Source organism: Balaenoptera borealis (genome assembly GCF_965194805.1).
Source record: "Balaenoptera borealis genome assembly, chromosome: 9".
Taxonomy (NCBI): domain Eukaryota; kingdom Metazoa; phylum Chordata; class Mammalia; order Artiodactyla; family Balaenopteridae; genus Balaenoptera; species Balaenoptera borealis.
Window position 1 is genome coordinate 61,415,722 of NC_138873.1, and position 15,152 is coordinate 61,430,873.

The window sequence follows — 15,152 nt, forward strand, 5'->3', positions numbered from 1 at the left end:
GGTCAAAAAAGATCTTGCTGTGGTTTATGTCAAAGAGTATTTTTCCTATGTACCACATCTTCTTTATCCATTCCTCTGTTGATGGACATTTACATTGCTTCCATGTCCTGTCTATTGTAAATAGTGCTGCTGTGAACATTGGGGTGCATGTGTTTTTTTGAATTATGGTTTTCTCTGGGTATATGCCCAGGAGTGGGATTGTTGGGTCATATGGTAGTTCTATTTTAAGGAACCTCCATACTGTTTTCCATAGTGGCTGTATCAATTTACATTCCCACCAACAGTGTATGAGGGTTCCATTTCAGGAGAGATTAACATTTGAATTGGTAGACTGAGTAAAGCAGATGGCCCTCCCCAGTGAGGGTGGGCCTCATCCAATCAGTTGAAGGCCTGAATAGAATAAAAGGCTGAGTTAGAAAGAATTCTTTCTTGCTGCCAGTCTTTGAGCTGGGGCATCAGTCTTCTGCCTTCCAAGTCAAACTCAGACTGGAATTTGCACCACTCTCTTGCAGCAGAGTCAGTACAATGTCCTGCGTACGCAGGTGCTCAGGGCACTGTGCAGAGGAATGGCAACGCCCTTTAATGCAAGAACAAGTCAGATCACGTCCAGAGCGCTGCTCGCCAGCTTAACATATCCATTCCTTCTATTCTTAGAATCATGACGTATTATATATTAAAGCTGACTAGTCCCCTAAGGGGTAGGTTTCATTTTCACAATCTAATTGCTCACTCAATGCAAAAAAAAAAAAAAAAAAGAATCGGAAGGTCATCTTTCTAGAAAACAATAAAACAATTATGAGAAAGCAGTGAAGTACCTGTAATATTTTTTCTTTCACTAAAAAATTAATACATTTTATTTTTTAGACCAGTTTCAGCTTCACAGTGAAACTCAGGAGAAAGTACAGAAAATTCCACGTAAGCCCTTCCCATCAACATACCTCACCAGTGTGGCAAAACTGATGAATCAACATTGATACACCATTATCAACCAAAGTCTGCAGTTTACATTAAGGTTCACTCTTAAAGTACTCTTACATTAAGGTACACTCTATGAATTTGACAAATGTATAATGACATGTATCTACCATAATCACACAGATCAGTTTCACTGCCCCCCAAATCACCTATGCTTCATCTATATATCCTTCCCTCCACGCAGGCCCTGGCACAACTGATCTTTTTACTATCTCCATAGTTTTGCCTTTTCCAGAATGCCACATAGTTGGAGTCATATAGTTAAGTACCTTTCAGACTGGCTTCTTTCACTTAGTAATATGCATTTGAGGTTCCTCCATGTCTTTTCATGGCTTGATAGTTCATTTCTTTTTATCACTGAATAATATTCCATTGTATGGAGGTACCATAGTTCATGTAATCAGAAATGAAAGAGGAGATATTATAAATGATACCACAAAATACGAAGGATCATAAGAGGCTACTATAAACAATTACACACCAACAAATTGTATAAGCTAGAAGAAATGGATAAATTACTATAAATACAGCCTACCAAGACTGAATTATGAAGAAATAGAATTAGAGCTGACCAATAATGAACAAGGAGATTGAATCAGTAATCAAAAAACTTCCAACAAAGAAAAGCCCAGGACCAAATGGTTTCCCTGGTGAATTCTACCAAACATGTAAGAAAGAATTAATGCCATTTCTTCTCAAACTCTTCCAAAGACCTGAAGAGGAGGGAATACGCCCAAACTCATTTTATGAGGCAATTATGACGTCAAAGCCAAATAAGGACACTAGAAGAAAAGAAAAATACAGGCCAATATCCCTGATCAATACAGATGTAAGAATCCTAACAAAATATTAGCAAATCAAATTCAACAGAACATTAAAAGGATGATACACCATGATCAAGTGGGATTTATCCCTGAGATGCAAGGATAGTTCACCATACGCAAATTAAACATGATAGATACCACATTAACAGAATGAAAGATAAAAAATATATAATCATCTCAATTGATGCAGATAAAGCATTTAACAAAATTCAACATCCTCTCATGACAAAAACTGTCAACATCCTAGAAGAAAACATAGGCAGTAAGCTCCTAGACATGAATCTTGGTGATAATTTTTTTAATTTGACACCAAAAGGAAAGGCAACAAAAGCAAAAATAAATAAGTGGGTCTACATCAAACTCAAAAGCTTCTGCATAGCAAAAGAAACCATCAACAAAATGAAAAAGCAAGATATAGAATGAGAGAAAATATCTGCAATCATATATCTGATAAGGGGTTAACATGCAAACTAAAAAAAGAACACATACAAGTCAACAACAACAACAACAAAATAATCTGAATTAAAAAATGGGTAGAAGATCTGAATAGACATTTTCCCAAAGAAGACATATAGATGGCCAACAGGTACATGAAAAGGTGTCCAACATCACTAATCAACAGAGAAATGCAAACCAAAACCACAATAAGTCACCTCACACCTGCTAAGGTTGCCATTATCAAAAAGACAAGAAATAACAAGTGTTGGTGGGGATGCAGAGAAAAGGGACACCTTGTACACTGTTGGTGGGAATGTAAATTGGTACAGCCACTATGGAAAGCAGTACAGTACATTCCTCAAAAAATTAAAAATAGAATACGATCTAGCAATCCCGCTTTTGGGTGTATATTCGAAGGAAATGAAATCAGGATCTTGAAGAAATATCTGAACTCTCATGTTCCTTGCAGCATTATTTACAATAGGCAAGGCATGGAAGCAACCTAAATGTCTTTCTACAGATAAATGGATAAAGATGATGTGGTACATATACACCAGGGAATATTATTCACCCATGAGAAAGAAGGAAGTCCTGCCATTTGTGACATGGATAAACCTTGATGGCATAATGCTAAGTGAAATAAATCAGACAGAGAAAGACAAATACTATATGATATCACTTACCTTGGGTTGGCCAAAAAGTTCGTTCGGGGTTTTTCCGTAACATCTTACTGCGAAACCTGAACGAACTTTTTGGCCAACCCATAAGAGGCATCTTAAAAATTCAAAATCATAGAAACCAATCATAGAATGTTGGTTGCCAGGGGCTGAGGACTGGGGGGAATGAGATATTGACCAAATGGTATAAACTTCCAGTTATAAGATGAATAAGTTCTGGGGATCTAATGTACAACATGGTGACTACAGTTAACCCACACTTTACTGTAGACTTAAAAGCTGCTAAGAGAGTAGATCTTAATAGTTGTCACACGCACACAATAAGGTAACTATGTGAAGTGATGGATGTGTTAGCCTTATTGTGGCAACCATTTCACAATGTATAGGTGTATCAAATCATCACAGTTATATACTTTAAACTTATACAATGTTATATGACCACATCTCAATAAAGCTGGATAAAAAATAAAAATAAAAATGGAATGGTGTATGTATCTACACTGTTATTATCTGTATCATTGCTCTTCAAAGTAGGCTGTCTTCAAATTGCTTCTTATCCATCGGACACAAGGTATAAAATCCCTGCCAGAACACAAACTCACTACTTGCTTCTTGAGAAAGGCTTCCTGTGAAAAACTGCCAGCTGAACTAACACAGTATTTCATGATGTAGCTGATTAACATTCAGCAGATTATTAGCATGGATAGTTAACAAGCATTTCACAGACTGGCACTGGTCCATGGACCTCGAGTAACACTGATCAATATTTTTATACATCACCCCTTAGATTTTGGCTTCCTTTCCCACACTACTGAGACCAACTTCTTCAACAACAGTGAATTTTTTTGCATTCTCCTTGATCTTCTGCAGAAAATGCTGATCTCTTGAAACCCTTTAATTTTGGCACTTTGATTAAAATGTACATGGTAGTTATATATCTTTGACTTTTCCTTTTTTGTCCCCTTGGCCATCTTTTCATTCTTTCTGCCACCTGACTAAAGGCATCCTTTAGGTCCTAACCACAGATGTTTTTTTCTGCTCTCTCTTTTCCCTCTTGATGTGCAATCTCATATGTTCCCAAGATCTGTCTCAACCTTTACCTCTTGTGCAGAAGCTGAGTGTTGATGTTTTCTGTACCCCTTGCAACATCAAGCACAAACTTTTTTGCATATAGTAGATGCTCAGTAAATATTATGGAATTGAGAAAGTAGTGAATTATGTGCATCATTTGGCACTATTGTCAGCTATAGAGTTAATCTGTTCTTACCACATTAAGAAGTAATAAAGAAGCACATTGATTTGTGAAGTGGTAATAGTTACTGTGTTAAAAATATTAAATAAAATTAAATATTAAATACTAAGTAAAACCTAAGAAAATTAAAATGGAAACGTTTAAAAATATGAAAAATTAAAAATGTTAAAGGTTAGTTATTTCGTAGTTGCATACAGTGAACTAAATTTATCATCAGAAAAAGAATATGACAGGGATAAAATGGTCCTAATACTGGATTTTTAGCTTCTCCTATTGCCAGGAGTTCTGCATTCCAAAATTCAATCAAATGTAGTGAAAATATATAACTACAACCTAAAAATAAATTATTTCCTTGATGGTTTTGTTATCAAAACTAAAACAAAGAAGGAAATGTACATTTTAAAAGCATCATATATCTGAATCACTTTCCGGTATTCTTCGTAATCTGCCCAGTAGAATCTGCCCATTAGTCTTTTTAAACTTCCTTAAGAGTTCTGCCCCCATCCCGCAGGTTCTTGACAATAGCTTCAATACTGGTAAAACCTCAGCCTTTAGCCGTAGTTTTTAATTCCTAACAGACATTGCTCTACTTTTTAATTATTTCTATAAACAGATATGATAACATTGAATGTTAAAACAAGTATTCATTTGATGGAAAACAATAATCAGTTTACCATATAATGCATAAGTCAAATGCACTATGAAAATGATACTCTGGTGCCTCTGTGATTGATACACAAAATGCAGAAGTTGGGGAAAGGAAAGAACACAGCAATGTGCAAATTTGCAAGAATTAACAAGGCTGCTGTTTCAGCATAAACACCCAATAACCACAGAACTCAGTAGTACTCATCTGGCCTCAAGGAAAGTAATTAATCACAGGACAGGTCAGTGTAAAACTGAGTATGGAAAATCTTGAACATCATGGGATTTAATTTTAGTGGTATTCAGGCACCAATTTAAATAACTGTAGAGTAATGCTTTGCCTTTTAGGACAGTAGTAGATATTTATTATGCTTACAGTAACCATCAAAAAAAGATAAACTAAAAATAATTACTATATGTACTGAAGGATTTGAGGGTTATTTTACTATTATTTTTATTCTTTTTTTTTCTGAAAAGGAGGTTAGTTTTTGAATCACTCCCAGCTAACGTTTAATTTTTGAGGACGGCACTAATCAGCATGTGACAACAGTCCTATGGATCAAAAGAGTGAATCCTCATTACAGCATCAAGCTCAGCAACTGCTCAGAAGGTGCCCAGAAGAAAGCGGTGCCAGGGGTGACTGAACAAAAGACAAAAAAGGACTATTCAAAGTCCTTTAATATTTACATAGATAGCATTTGACAGTATTTCATGTACATTTATTTTTATTCTTAATTTTATTTGTTTAAGCAAAAAGATAGTTTATTGGAAGCATATTGGGAGCTCACAAAATCAGTGAAGGCTCAGGAACAGGCAGGGGAAAAAGGCAGGAGGCTGCAGGCTTACCGGCTGGAAGCAAAATGACTGTCAATGGTACGTTGCTGTTTATCCTCAATGTGATGAACACAGTATGTCTTATATATGATTTCTGAACATCAGAAATGTTCACGAAGAGTCTCTAAAACCACCAAATAAGAGACAGCCTGAACCCAACAATGATCTCACTTATATGTTTACTGTCAGCAGTGCTACTACCTTTAAGTCTTTATAAGAAACCTGCTTAAGAAATAAGATGAACTAATGTGTAAAACAGTGCATGTAATGGGTGTTCTGAGGGAGAGCATTCTGAGGAGGAGACTGGGGAGGCCCCACCCCTGTGACCCAGCAGGAAATTGTTCCAGCCAGATGCAGCAGGGGAGAATGAATACTGAGGGTCTGCAGTGGGGCGGCAGGCACTGCAGTTGGCGCCGGGGATGCAAGGACCAGAAAAGAAAAAAAGGCACTGGCCCCGCCCCTCAAGGGGAACTTAAAGTCCTCGCACTCAGCCTTCCGCACTTGCTCCCTGGATGGTACAGATTCCTCCAAACTGCCTTGCGGCTGCCCTTTTCCCAGCTCCATCCTCACCTCGGGTCTGCAGTGAGTGTGAGCACCCGCTTGCGCCCACCAGCCAGGAGCTCACTCATTCTTAGGTCCTTCCTCTCCCTCACCATCCACGCGGCGCCCTGTGTATTCTAGCTGCTACCACTACCACCCGCCCAACCTCCCTCCCCCTCACCACTCCTCACACACATCCTGCCTCTCCAGCCGCAGGGCAGGCCTCCAGCAGCTCTTACGTCACTGCTTCCATGCCCCGAATGTGAATTATTTAACGTCAAGTCTCCATTTCTTTATTTTTAAAACGGAGATGATGATGGTGATACTGAATAATAATACCATCCATCTTACAGATTTCTTTAGAAAATGAAATGAACTGATACACATAGAGCGCTTAGAGTTAAGTGTCTGTAGCACAGTAAATACTCAATTAGTGGTAGTTATTATTGATTGAGAGTGCCAGAGAGGAAGAGGGATAAAAACAAGGTTCAAGACCTCTGACACCACCCAAACTGTTAATATAATTATACTACACTATAGTTATTTGTCCACTTGTCTGTATCTCCTACCAGACTATAAATTCATTCTGCATCTAGAAAATAGTAGGTATGTAACAAATGCTTATCGAATTTTAAAAAAACATTTATTTGTAATTATATATTATATACTCATTTAATAGCCTTTAATGCCATTTTAATCAAATAGTGACTGGAGAGTATGATTATAAAAATACAGGGAACACAGATTTTTTTTTATTATCGTGGGCTTTATCCTCTTTTCTCAAAACTAAAAATTACATAGGCAGAGCACACTCAGGCTCTAGTGGAAAGTGATGGTCAAATATTTACTCTCCAAAATGTCATATTTGAATCACTTTGCCATCACATATGCAAAGCTATGTGAGACAGTCAAGACATCTGCTTCCTTGGTCAGAAAGTGCAGGCATTCATGGAGATTGAAGCTGAAGACAGCAAATGGTAAACAACAGCCTCCAGAAGCTACAGGGTGGCCCACTGCCCAGAGCTGCCACAGGGAAGAGGGTAAGAGGCTGACTCATCCCATTTCTCACATACACTCCAGATCATAAGGCCTCTAATTCCTCCTGCTACCTCTGGTTTAATACTTCCTCATTCAATTCTGTTCAACAGTACTTTGATGGACTTCACTAGTCCTCAGCTAGTCATTCACTTTCAGAGAAGTCACTGGTGAAAGGGACTGCAACACATGACACATCTTCAATTCCTTTTTTTTTTTTGTACAGCAGGTTCTTATTAGTCATCAATTTTATACACATCAGTGTATACATGTCAATCTTCAATTCCTTTTTAAAAAAAGTTTCCAGCTTTATTGAGATATAATTGACACATCACACTGTGTAAGTTTAAGGTATACAATGTGATGACTTGATACACATATATATTGTGAAATGATTACCACAATAAGGTTAGTTAACACATCCGTCACTTTACACAGTTATCTTTTCTTGTGTGTATGTACTAAGAACTTCTAAGAGCTACTCTTTTAGAAACTTCAAGTCTACAATACAGTATTATTAACTACAGTCACCCTGCTGCACACTAGATACCCTAGAACTTTCTCATCTTATAACTGGAAGTTTGTGCCCTTTGCCAACATCTCCCCGTTTCAACTACTCCCCAGCCCCTGGCAACCACCACTCTATTCTCTGTTTCTGTAAGATCATACAATATTTGTCTTTCTCTGTCTGACTTATTTCACTTAGCGTAATGTTCTCATGGTTCATCTATGTTGTTGCAGATGGCAGGATTTCCTTCTTTCTCATGGGTAAATAATATTCCGTTACACACACACACACACACACACACACACACACACCACATATTCTTTATCCATTCATCCATGGACAGACACTTGGGTTGTTTCCATATCTCAGCTATTATGAATACTGCTGCAATGAGCATGGGAGTGCAGATGTCTCTTTAAGAACCTGATTTCATTTCCTTTTTATATGCCCAGATATGGGATTGCTGGATCATATGGTAGTTCTATTTTTAATTTTTTGAGAAACCATACTGTTTTCCATAGTGGCTGCACCAATTCACATTCCCACCAACAGTGTATAAGGGTTCCCTTTTCTCTGCATCCTCACTGACATTTTTTATCTCTTGTCTTGGTAATAGCCATCCTAGTAGGTGTGAGGTGATTTCTCATTGTGGTTTCCCCTGATAGTAACGTTGGGCATGTACCTGTTGGCCAGCTGTATATCTTCTTTGGAAAAATGTCTGTTCATATCCTTTGCCTATTTTTTAATCACAGTATTTGGGTTTTTGCTATTAAGTTTTATGAGCTCCTTACATATTTTGGATATTAATTCATTATCAGATATATGGTTTGCAAATATCTTCTCCTATTCTGTAGGTTGCCTTTTCATTTTGTTGATCTTTAATTCCATGAGTGAGACAAGCTACAGTTACGACGCTTCAGAAAAGAGGGATCTTGCATATGAATTTAGAGAGGTGGCAGAGGGTGGGCAGGATAAGGCTTTGTGGAGGACTTCAAACTTGTTGGCTGTGATAAACCTTGGAAGATGGACAAGGTAGACAAAGGGTGAGTAGGAGGTTAAGGTAGAAGGAATGGTCATTAGCAAGGCTGAGAGGTGGAAAGGCCCTCAGGTGGAATAGAGTGTTTGGAGAACAGTTATGGCTGCAAGATCAATGAACAGATGGGGGAACACAGATGAGGATGAATGATAATGACACAGCATGAAGGCACACTCCGGGGGTCTGGCAGAAAGGCCTTGAGGAGCTCTGGGGGACCTGAGCAGGGGAGTGAAAGTTCACCACACAGTTATCTGCACAATGGTTTGTCACGGGACAACCAGAGGAGGAGAAAGTTCAGTGGCTACTAGAATGTTCTAAGCAAGAAGGAAGGGGGTGTCAGATTCAGAAAATAACAAGATGGGAAAGGATGAATCCAAAACGCTATTCTGACCCATCAAAAGGTGAGGGAGTCTGCAGCCAGGTGAGCCTAGAGATGAGCAGTCTTCTTTTCCCACAAAGGGCCAGACAGAGCATGACCAGGGATCCCAAGTTAGCCCAAGGAGAGAGACAGATAATGTTTACTGAAGGTGTGATGTGTATCAGATGTAGCACTTAGTGCATTATGTACCTTATCTCACTCTAATCTCTGAATGACCTATTCTGAGAGTTATGCTCTATGATCACCAATTTACAGGTAAAAAAACATAGGTTTACATAAGTCAAATGACTTGCCTATGCTCAAAGAATAAATAGTGAAGAGGGTGAATAAGCCAACAGATATTAATTAGAATAGCATCCATTATTTGTCAGGGACTGTGGGAAACAATGGCAAACAGGGAGATATGGTCCCTCCCGCTGTATTCAAACTCAGATCTGACGCTTAGCTCTTCCCTTTCTTCCTTCCACCCCTGCTTTACTCTTAGAAAAGAAGCCCCTGGTCTAACACAGTTACAGCTTTTGACTAACGCCATGTTGTGCTGATATTAAGCCTAAATTTAATTTTTTAAAAAAATAATCATTATTATTTGGCTGAAGAATGTGTTTTAACCCTTTCATTTAAAATGCTGATGATCACAGGAATCCACAGTACTTTGTGCTCAACTGTTCACTATTCATATTTTAAGCAAGAAAAGCTGATACCATCTCTCAGATCAATGTAAAGGAACAGTTTACACCAAAACTTGGGACTTCTCCTCACTCTTGCCATCCACGATTATTTTAGCTTCAAAATAATCTGCCATATATCAGAATACAGAGTACAAAAATCTATTTAGGTCAGACTACCTAATTAATTTGAACAGATCACACTAGAAAGAAAAATCCGTGAATAATTTGCATATTTTATATGCAGGATGTTAAAAAATTGAAATACACATGGAATTCTCTGAGAATTAGAAGACATTTCTTCATTCACTTAATAAATATTTATTGAATACTTACTAAGCCTGAGGCAACATTGTAAGTGTTGTGAGAGATACAGAAATTACTCAGACAGGATACTGTTTCTAGGTGTTTCAGTGTGGTAGAGTGTAAGACACAAGGAAGACAGACATAATTCTAGTTTAAGGCATGGGTCTCTTGCACTTCTGCATGTATTATGAGTGAGGCACTGACTGTCCTTGTTCTGAACTCTCATTTCAGGGATGTTTCTATAGCAAATGGCCTTCGATGACAGAGTGATATCTCCCGTCACAGCAAAGAGCAGTTCTGTTTACTCAGAGATAGAATGTTTCTTTGCAAAGCAAAGGGTAGGCATGCTTACTGCCCAGTATAATAATGTTTTCTTCCAGAGCAAAAGACAGACGTGTTTCCTACGCATTATAAAAGATTCAGGTTCCCTAAGCTCAATGACCCTCAATGATCCAACCCACTTTGTGTGACTTAAGAGTTTCATGTCTTCTAGCAGCATCTCTGAACCAGTGATAGACTAACTTGCTGGTTTCCAACTTGGATAAATCACAAATCTTTGACAGTTCTTGACAGTGGTAGGTTACAAAAATGGCAACAAATTCTTCCCCTGCCTGCATCCACGCCCTTTGGTATCCTCACTGACACTGACTCAGCCTGGCCACGTGACTTGCTTGACCAATGGGACGTTAGTAAACAGGACACAAACAGGAGCTTGAAAAGCACCTGTGCATTGAAGTTAGCCCTCTTGCTGTTTTTAGAAGTTAGCTGTCATGTGAAAAAGCCCAGGCTAGCCTGTTTGTGAGAAATACATGCCCAGTGTCCCCTACAACTCCAGCCATAAGCCTACCAGTCACCAGACAGGTACACAAAGCCAACTCAGATCATCCAGTCTCCAGGCAACTCTCCAGTTAACCGCTGACATAAGAATGAATCCAGCATAGATCAGAGAAACTGGCAGACCAGAGGAACTATCCAGCTTCTAAGTTTTGGGGTGGTTTGTTATGACAAAAGCTAACAAAAGATACAGGGCATATGGCAAAAATAACATCCAGTATAGTGACTATATTACAAGCTCCATAGGGTTCAGTCTATGTCTGGTTAAATATTATAACTCCAGCACTTATCACAATGCCTAGAAGAGAGATAAGTGCCAAGAGTTCCAACTTTGTCTTGGTTTCTCCATCTGAACAATCAATACACAAGTCACTGAAATTTCACCTCACAAGCAGGTCATGAGATTGAAGGGACTGCGTATGAATCCAGCAGGGCACATGGTTAAGTGGAAAAAGCACAACTTGGTACTTAAGGAGACAGGTGCTCTGGTGTGTGAAAATCAGCTCTCCTACTTAATATCTGGCAGTCCTTGGGCAAGTTATTCAAACATATTACACTTTAGTTTCCTTATCTACAGAATGGGAATAATAAAGCTTTCTTCACAGGCTTTATAACATCAGTGTTTTAAAGGAGGCACTCTGTGCATGACCTATCAGAGTATGAGGGGCATGGTGGTGAAAGAGATGAAAAACCTGGAATAGCTGCAAACATCGTTAAATGCCAGCAGCAAGTAAAATACTCTTCAGTGCTCACATGTATGCGCTCATTTGCACATTCTCTCTCTCATATACAGACATGCACAAAATCAAACCCCAATTAAATTCAAAATCCAACCCACAGAGACCTAGGAGGAGAGAAGCCAAGCACCAAGAGGTCTATATTATGGTCCACAAGAAGAAAAAACTCGTATTTTATAATGTGCACATGTTATATATAACAACCCAAAGTATGTTGTTTCAAAAGCCCTCCAAATAATATAAGCTTTCTGGAAGATTAATCCCTGACAATGTGAGAGTGTATAAAATGTACATTATATTAATGAAACTAGAAGGGCACTTTACAGATACTCCGCTTCATTTCTGCAGTTTAGAATTACGTAAATCCCTACTTTTAATTTTAGATAGATATTTTAAGTAATTACCTCTTTATCTTCTACATTACCAGGTTTCATCACATTTAAAACTTTTTTTAATCTTTCTTTTACCATTTGGCATCTTTGAAAATTCTCTTTAACTGCTGAGTACAGCAACTGAGTACAGCAACTGAGTACAGTTGATATTGTCTCTTAAACATCAAAACACAAGGTTACTATTGAAAATTTCCAAATCAAACCAAAAAACTGCCCCAGGCTGGATTTGGTTTCTGTACCATTTGAGACTTTGGTAAGAAAAAGTTTTTTAATTCACAATTAAATTTATATTCTAATTTATATAGAGATTGTATACTATTATGTTTTGAAATTCTTACCTAATCACTAGTTAACTGAAGTAACATTGAAAAAAATTAAATAAGAATTAAATCATGTATATTCAGAAATTAATACTTCAAAAAAATCTGTTTATTAATTGTCACAATTTTCTTTCTTATATCCGTATAAGGGGTAGAATGGAATGCTGGTTAAGACTCAGACATGGATTTCAATTGTAGATCTGCCACTTCGGAACTGTGTGACTTATTACTTAACCTCTGAGTTACCTCAAATTACCTAATCTTTGAGATTCAGTTTCCTTACATGTAAAATGGTGATTTTTATAGCATGTGCATGTGTTTATAAAATGGATTGCTGTGAGGATTAATGAGATATGTATATAAAGTCCTTTGTCCATGACCTGAATCATAGGAAATACTAAATTAAATTAAATTTAGCTAAAACCATACTATACACTCACCTTCAAAAAACAACAATAACAACAAACACATCATCACATATCATTAGCCACTGGAAATCAAACTCCAAAGTTCTACTTAACAAGACAACATCTTCAGCTAAACAGGCACCCGCGTGTCAACCATAAATATCCTTTAGGTCAATTCCATCTCTGTCCCTGGAGCAGAGATTTGGAAAGCTCTAAGACGAGAACATCCATAGAAGATAAAAAATCAGAGACACTACATATATTTAGAGACCTTTAAAGAAATAAATTGTCTTACAGATTGTCCTGATCATGAATCCAGAAACATCCTGTCCTCAGCCTGCACCCCCATTACGGTGCACTACAATGCCACACTGTCTTTTGGTGGTAGAGTGTCGAACGCTCCTCAGCTCAGATGCGAAGGAGAGGTCTGCTCTCCACTGGAGGGACATCCAGGTGTCCAGCCCAGGGAGGATCCCAATGGGGCCCCAATCTCAGTCTGACCAGGAAAACCCCCCAACATTCCCAACTCTGGGGACGATTATCTAATTGGCTGATGATCGTGTGACAGTTCAGGAAAACTGTCATCCTCTGTTTATTAATATCTTAAGAGAAACAAATAAACAAACAAACTACCTTGACTTACCCGGAAATAGTCGCTGCAGGCTGCTAGGACTGCCTTGTGAGCGTGGAATTTCTGTTCCTCAGCAATCAGGGTGACGTCGCAGAGGATGCCGTCACTCCTCTGCTGATTCAGTGCCGCCAGGACGCTATCAGTGTGAGATTCTGAGTGGCAGAGCCTCTGGCCTGTCAGCATTTCTTGAATACTGCGAGGAGGAGAGCGAGGAGAGCAATCCAGTGAATGTTGTTCCTCTATCAGCCCAGCCGCCCCCAGGCTCCCTCCCTCCTTCAAGAGCAACTCAGGGAGTGTGGATTCCAGTGCCTATAGTGGTGTGACCTTCCTAGTCCCCACTGTCTTTTTCTCCACCGTCCTCTTGCTTTCTTTTTCTCTAATTCTCTCTTTTCCTCCCCCCCCCCCAACAGGATCTCTTTCTCTTTCCTACTGGTCCCTCTCTTTGAGAATTTGTGTTTGTTGTGTGTCCATCTGTGTCTGTGTATTGGCCCATGTCTGCAGGCCTGTGAGCCTCTGCTTCTGGGCCCCTGTCCCCTCAGTATGTATACATCTCTGAGTGCAAAGCTTTTTCTGGATGTATGTCTGGATGTGTGTACATATGTGTGCAAATCCTTCCACTCTGGGACCCCCTCCCTAGCTCTCTGATTCCTTTTCTAGCTTTGTACCACCTGTGTGGGGTTAGCACAAGCTCAGAACTTGCCATGCACTGATCCAGCACAGAACCCACTGCATGGCTCACCAGAGACACAAGAAGTTACTCAGTCTCCCCACAAGACACAATACTCCGTTAATAAATAAAATGAAACTGAGCAAATGTTGGTTAGGGGAAAAAAAGGCTACCAGTGACTATTTCATGTAAAAGGCCATTAATTAAACCACAGTGGCTTATTATTAAACTTAGGAAATTATGCACCACCAGGAGAACATCAAAAGAAATGCCATTGTAAAGAAAAAATTTAAGGCTGAAAGTAAAATATATCTATCTTATTAGCCTGCAACATCTTGTGTGATCTTTGTATTAGACTTATGAATGACTATGCAATCTATTTTCTGCTCTATCTTGTGAAATTACTAAACTTACCCATTGTGAAACTTATCCCTTCACTCCCTACCCCAACCTAAAATATTCATCCCATATCCTTTCAAAACTCCTGGGTGAAACCCCAGATCTTCCTATAATAATGTAGACGTAATGCTATAAACACCAAATGCAAACGGAATTTGTAGATAATCATGAACAATTCCAGCTTAGATACATGAAAATCTCCACGGCACTCTAGAATCTCAGAACCGACACTGGACTGAGATGAGTGAGCTGCACCAGTCTTAAGTTACTCCCAGAATGAGAGCAAGGGCCATCAAGCTCTATTTCTGGCCTGCGACTCTTCTTGAAACCGAGTAAAGTTGCCATAAGGATGAACGAGCACTGTCTCTCCCATCCTGATAACTCGACGTCCAGTGCCTCCCTCTGAATGTGAAAGAGCCTCTCGGGAGAACCAGGGAGTTGCCACCAGCCGAGCCTGCATGCTCGTGCCGCCAGTTGGCTGGTAAATTACGGCTCAGCATAAATCACCTTAAAGTAAACCAAATGCTTCCCGCGAAATGCCAGAGTGCAGCCGGTAAGCTTTATCGGACATTTTTGACTGGGGAGCCTCAAAAATGTCAGAACTCTTGAAAGAAAAAATAAATTTGACAGGAGATGATGATATAGTAAGTT

At 38.9% G+C, this 15,152-nt stretch overlaps 1 protein-coding gene across 7 annotated transcripts in view; it reads right to left on the reverse strand.

The window, feature by feature from the left end:
• KLHL32 (kelch like family member 32) overlaps positions 1–15,152 on the reverse strand; it is a 230,974-nt gene that overhangs the window by 164,939 nt on the left and 50,883 nt on the right. For all 7 annotated transcript variants that reach the window (XR_014248432.1, XM_082405247.1, XM_082405246.1 and 4 more), the window contains exon 3: positions 13,448–13,628. Coding sequence is in view for 6 of the 7 variants with exons in the window: in XM_082405247.1 (XP_082261373.1) it covers positions 13,448–13,628 (181 nt within the window). In the remaining variant the exon portion in view is untranslated. The remainder of the gene's footprint in view (positions 1–13,447; positions 13,629–15,152) is intronic.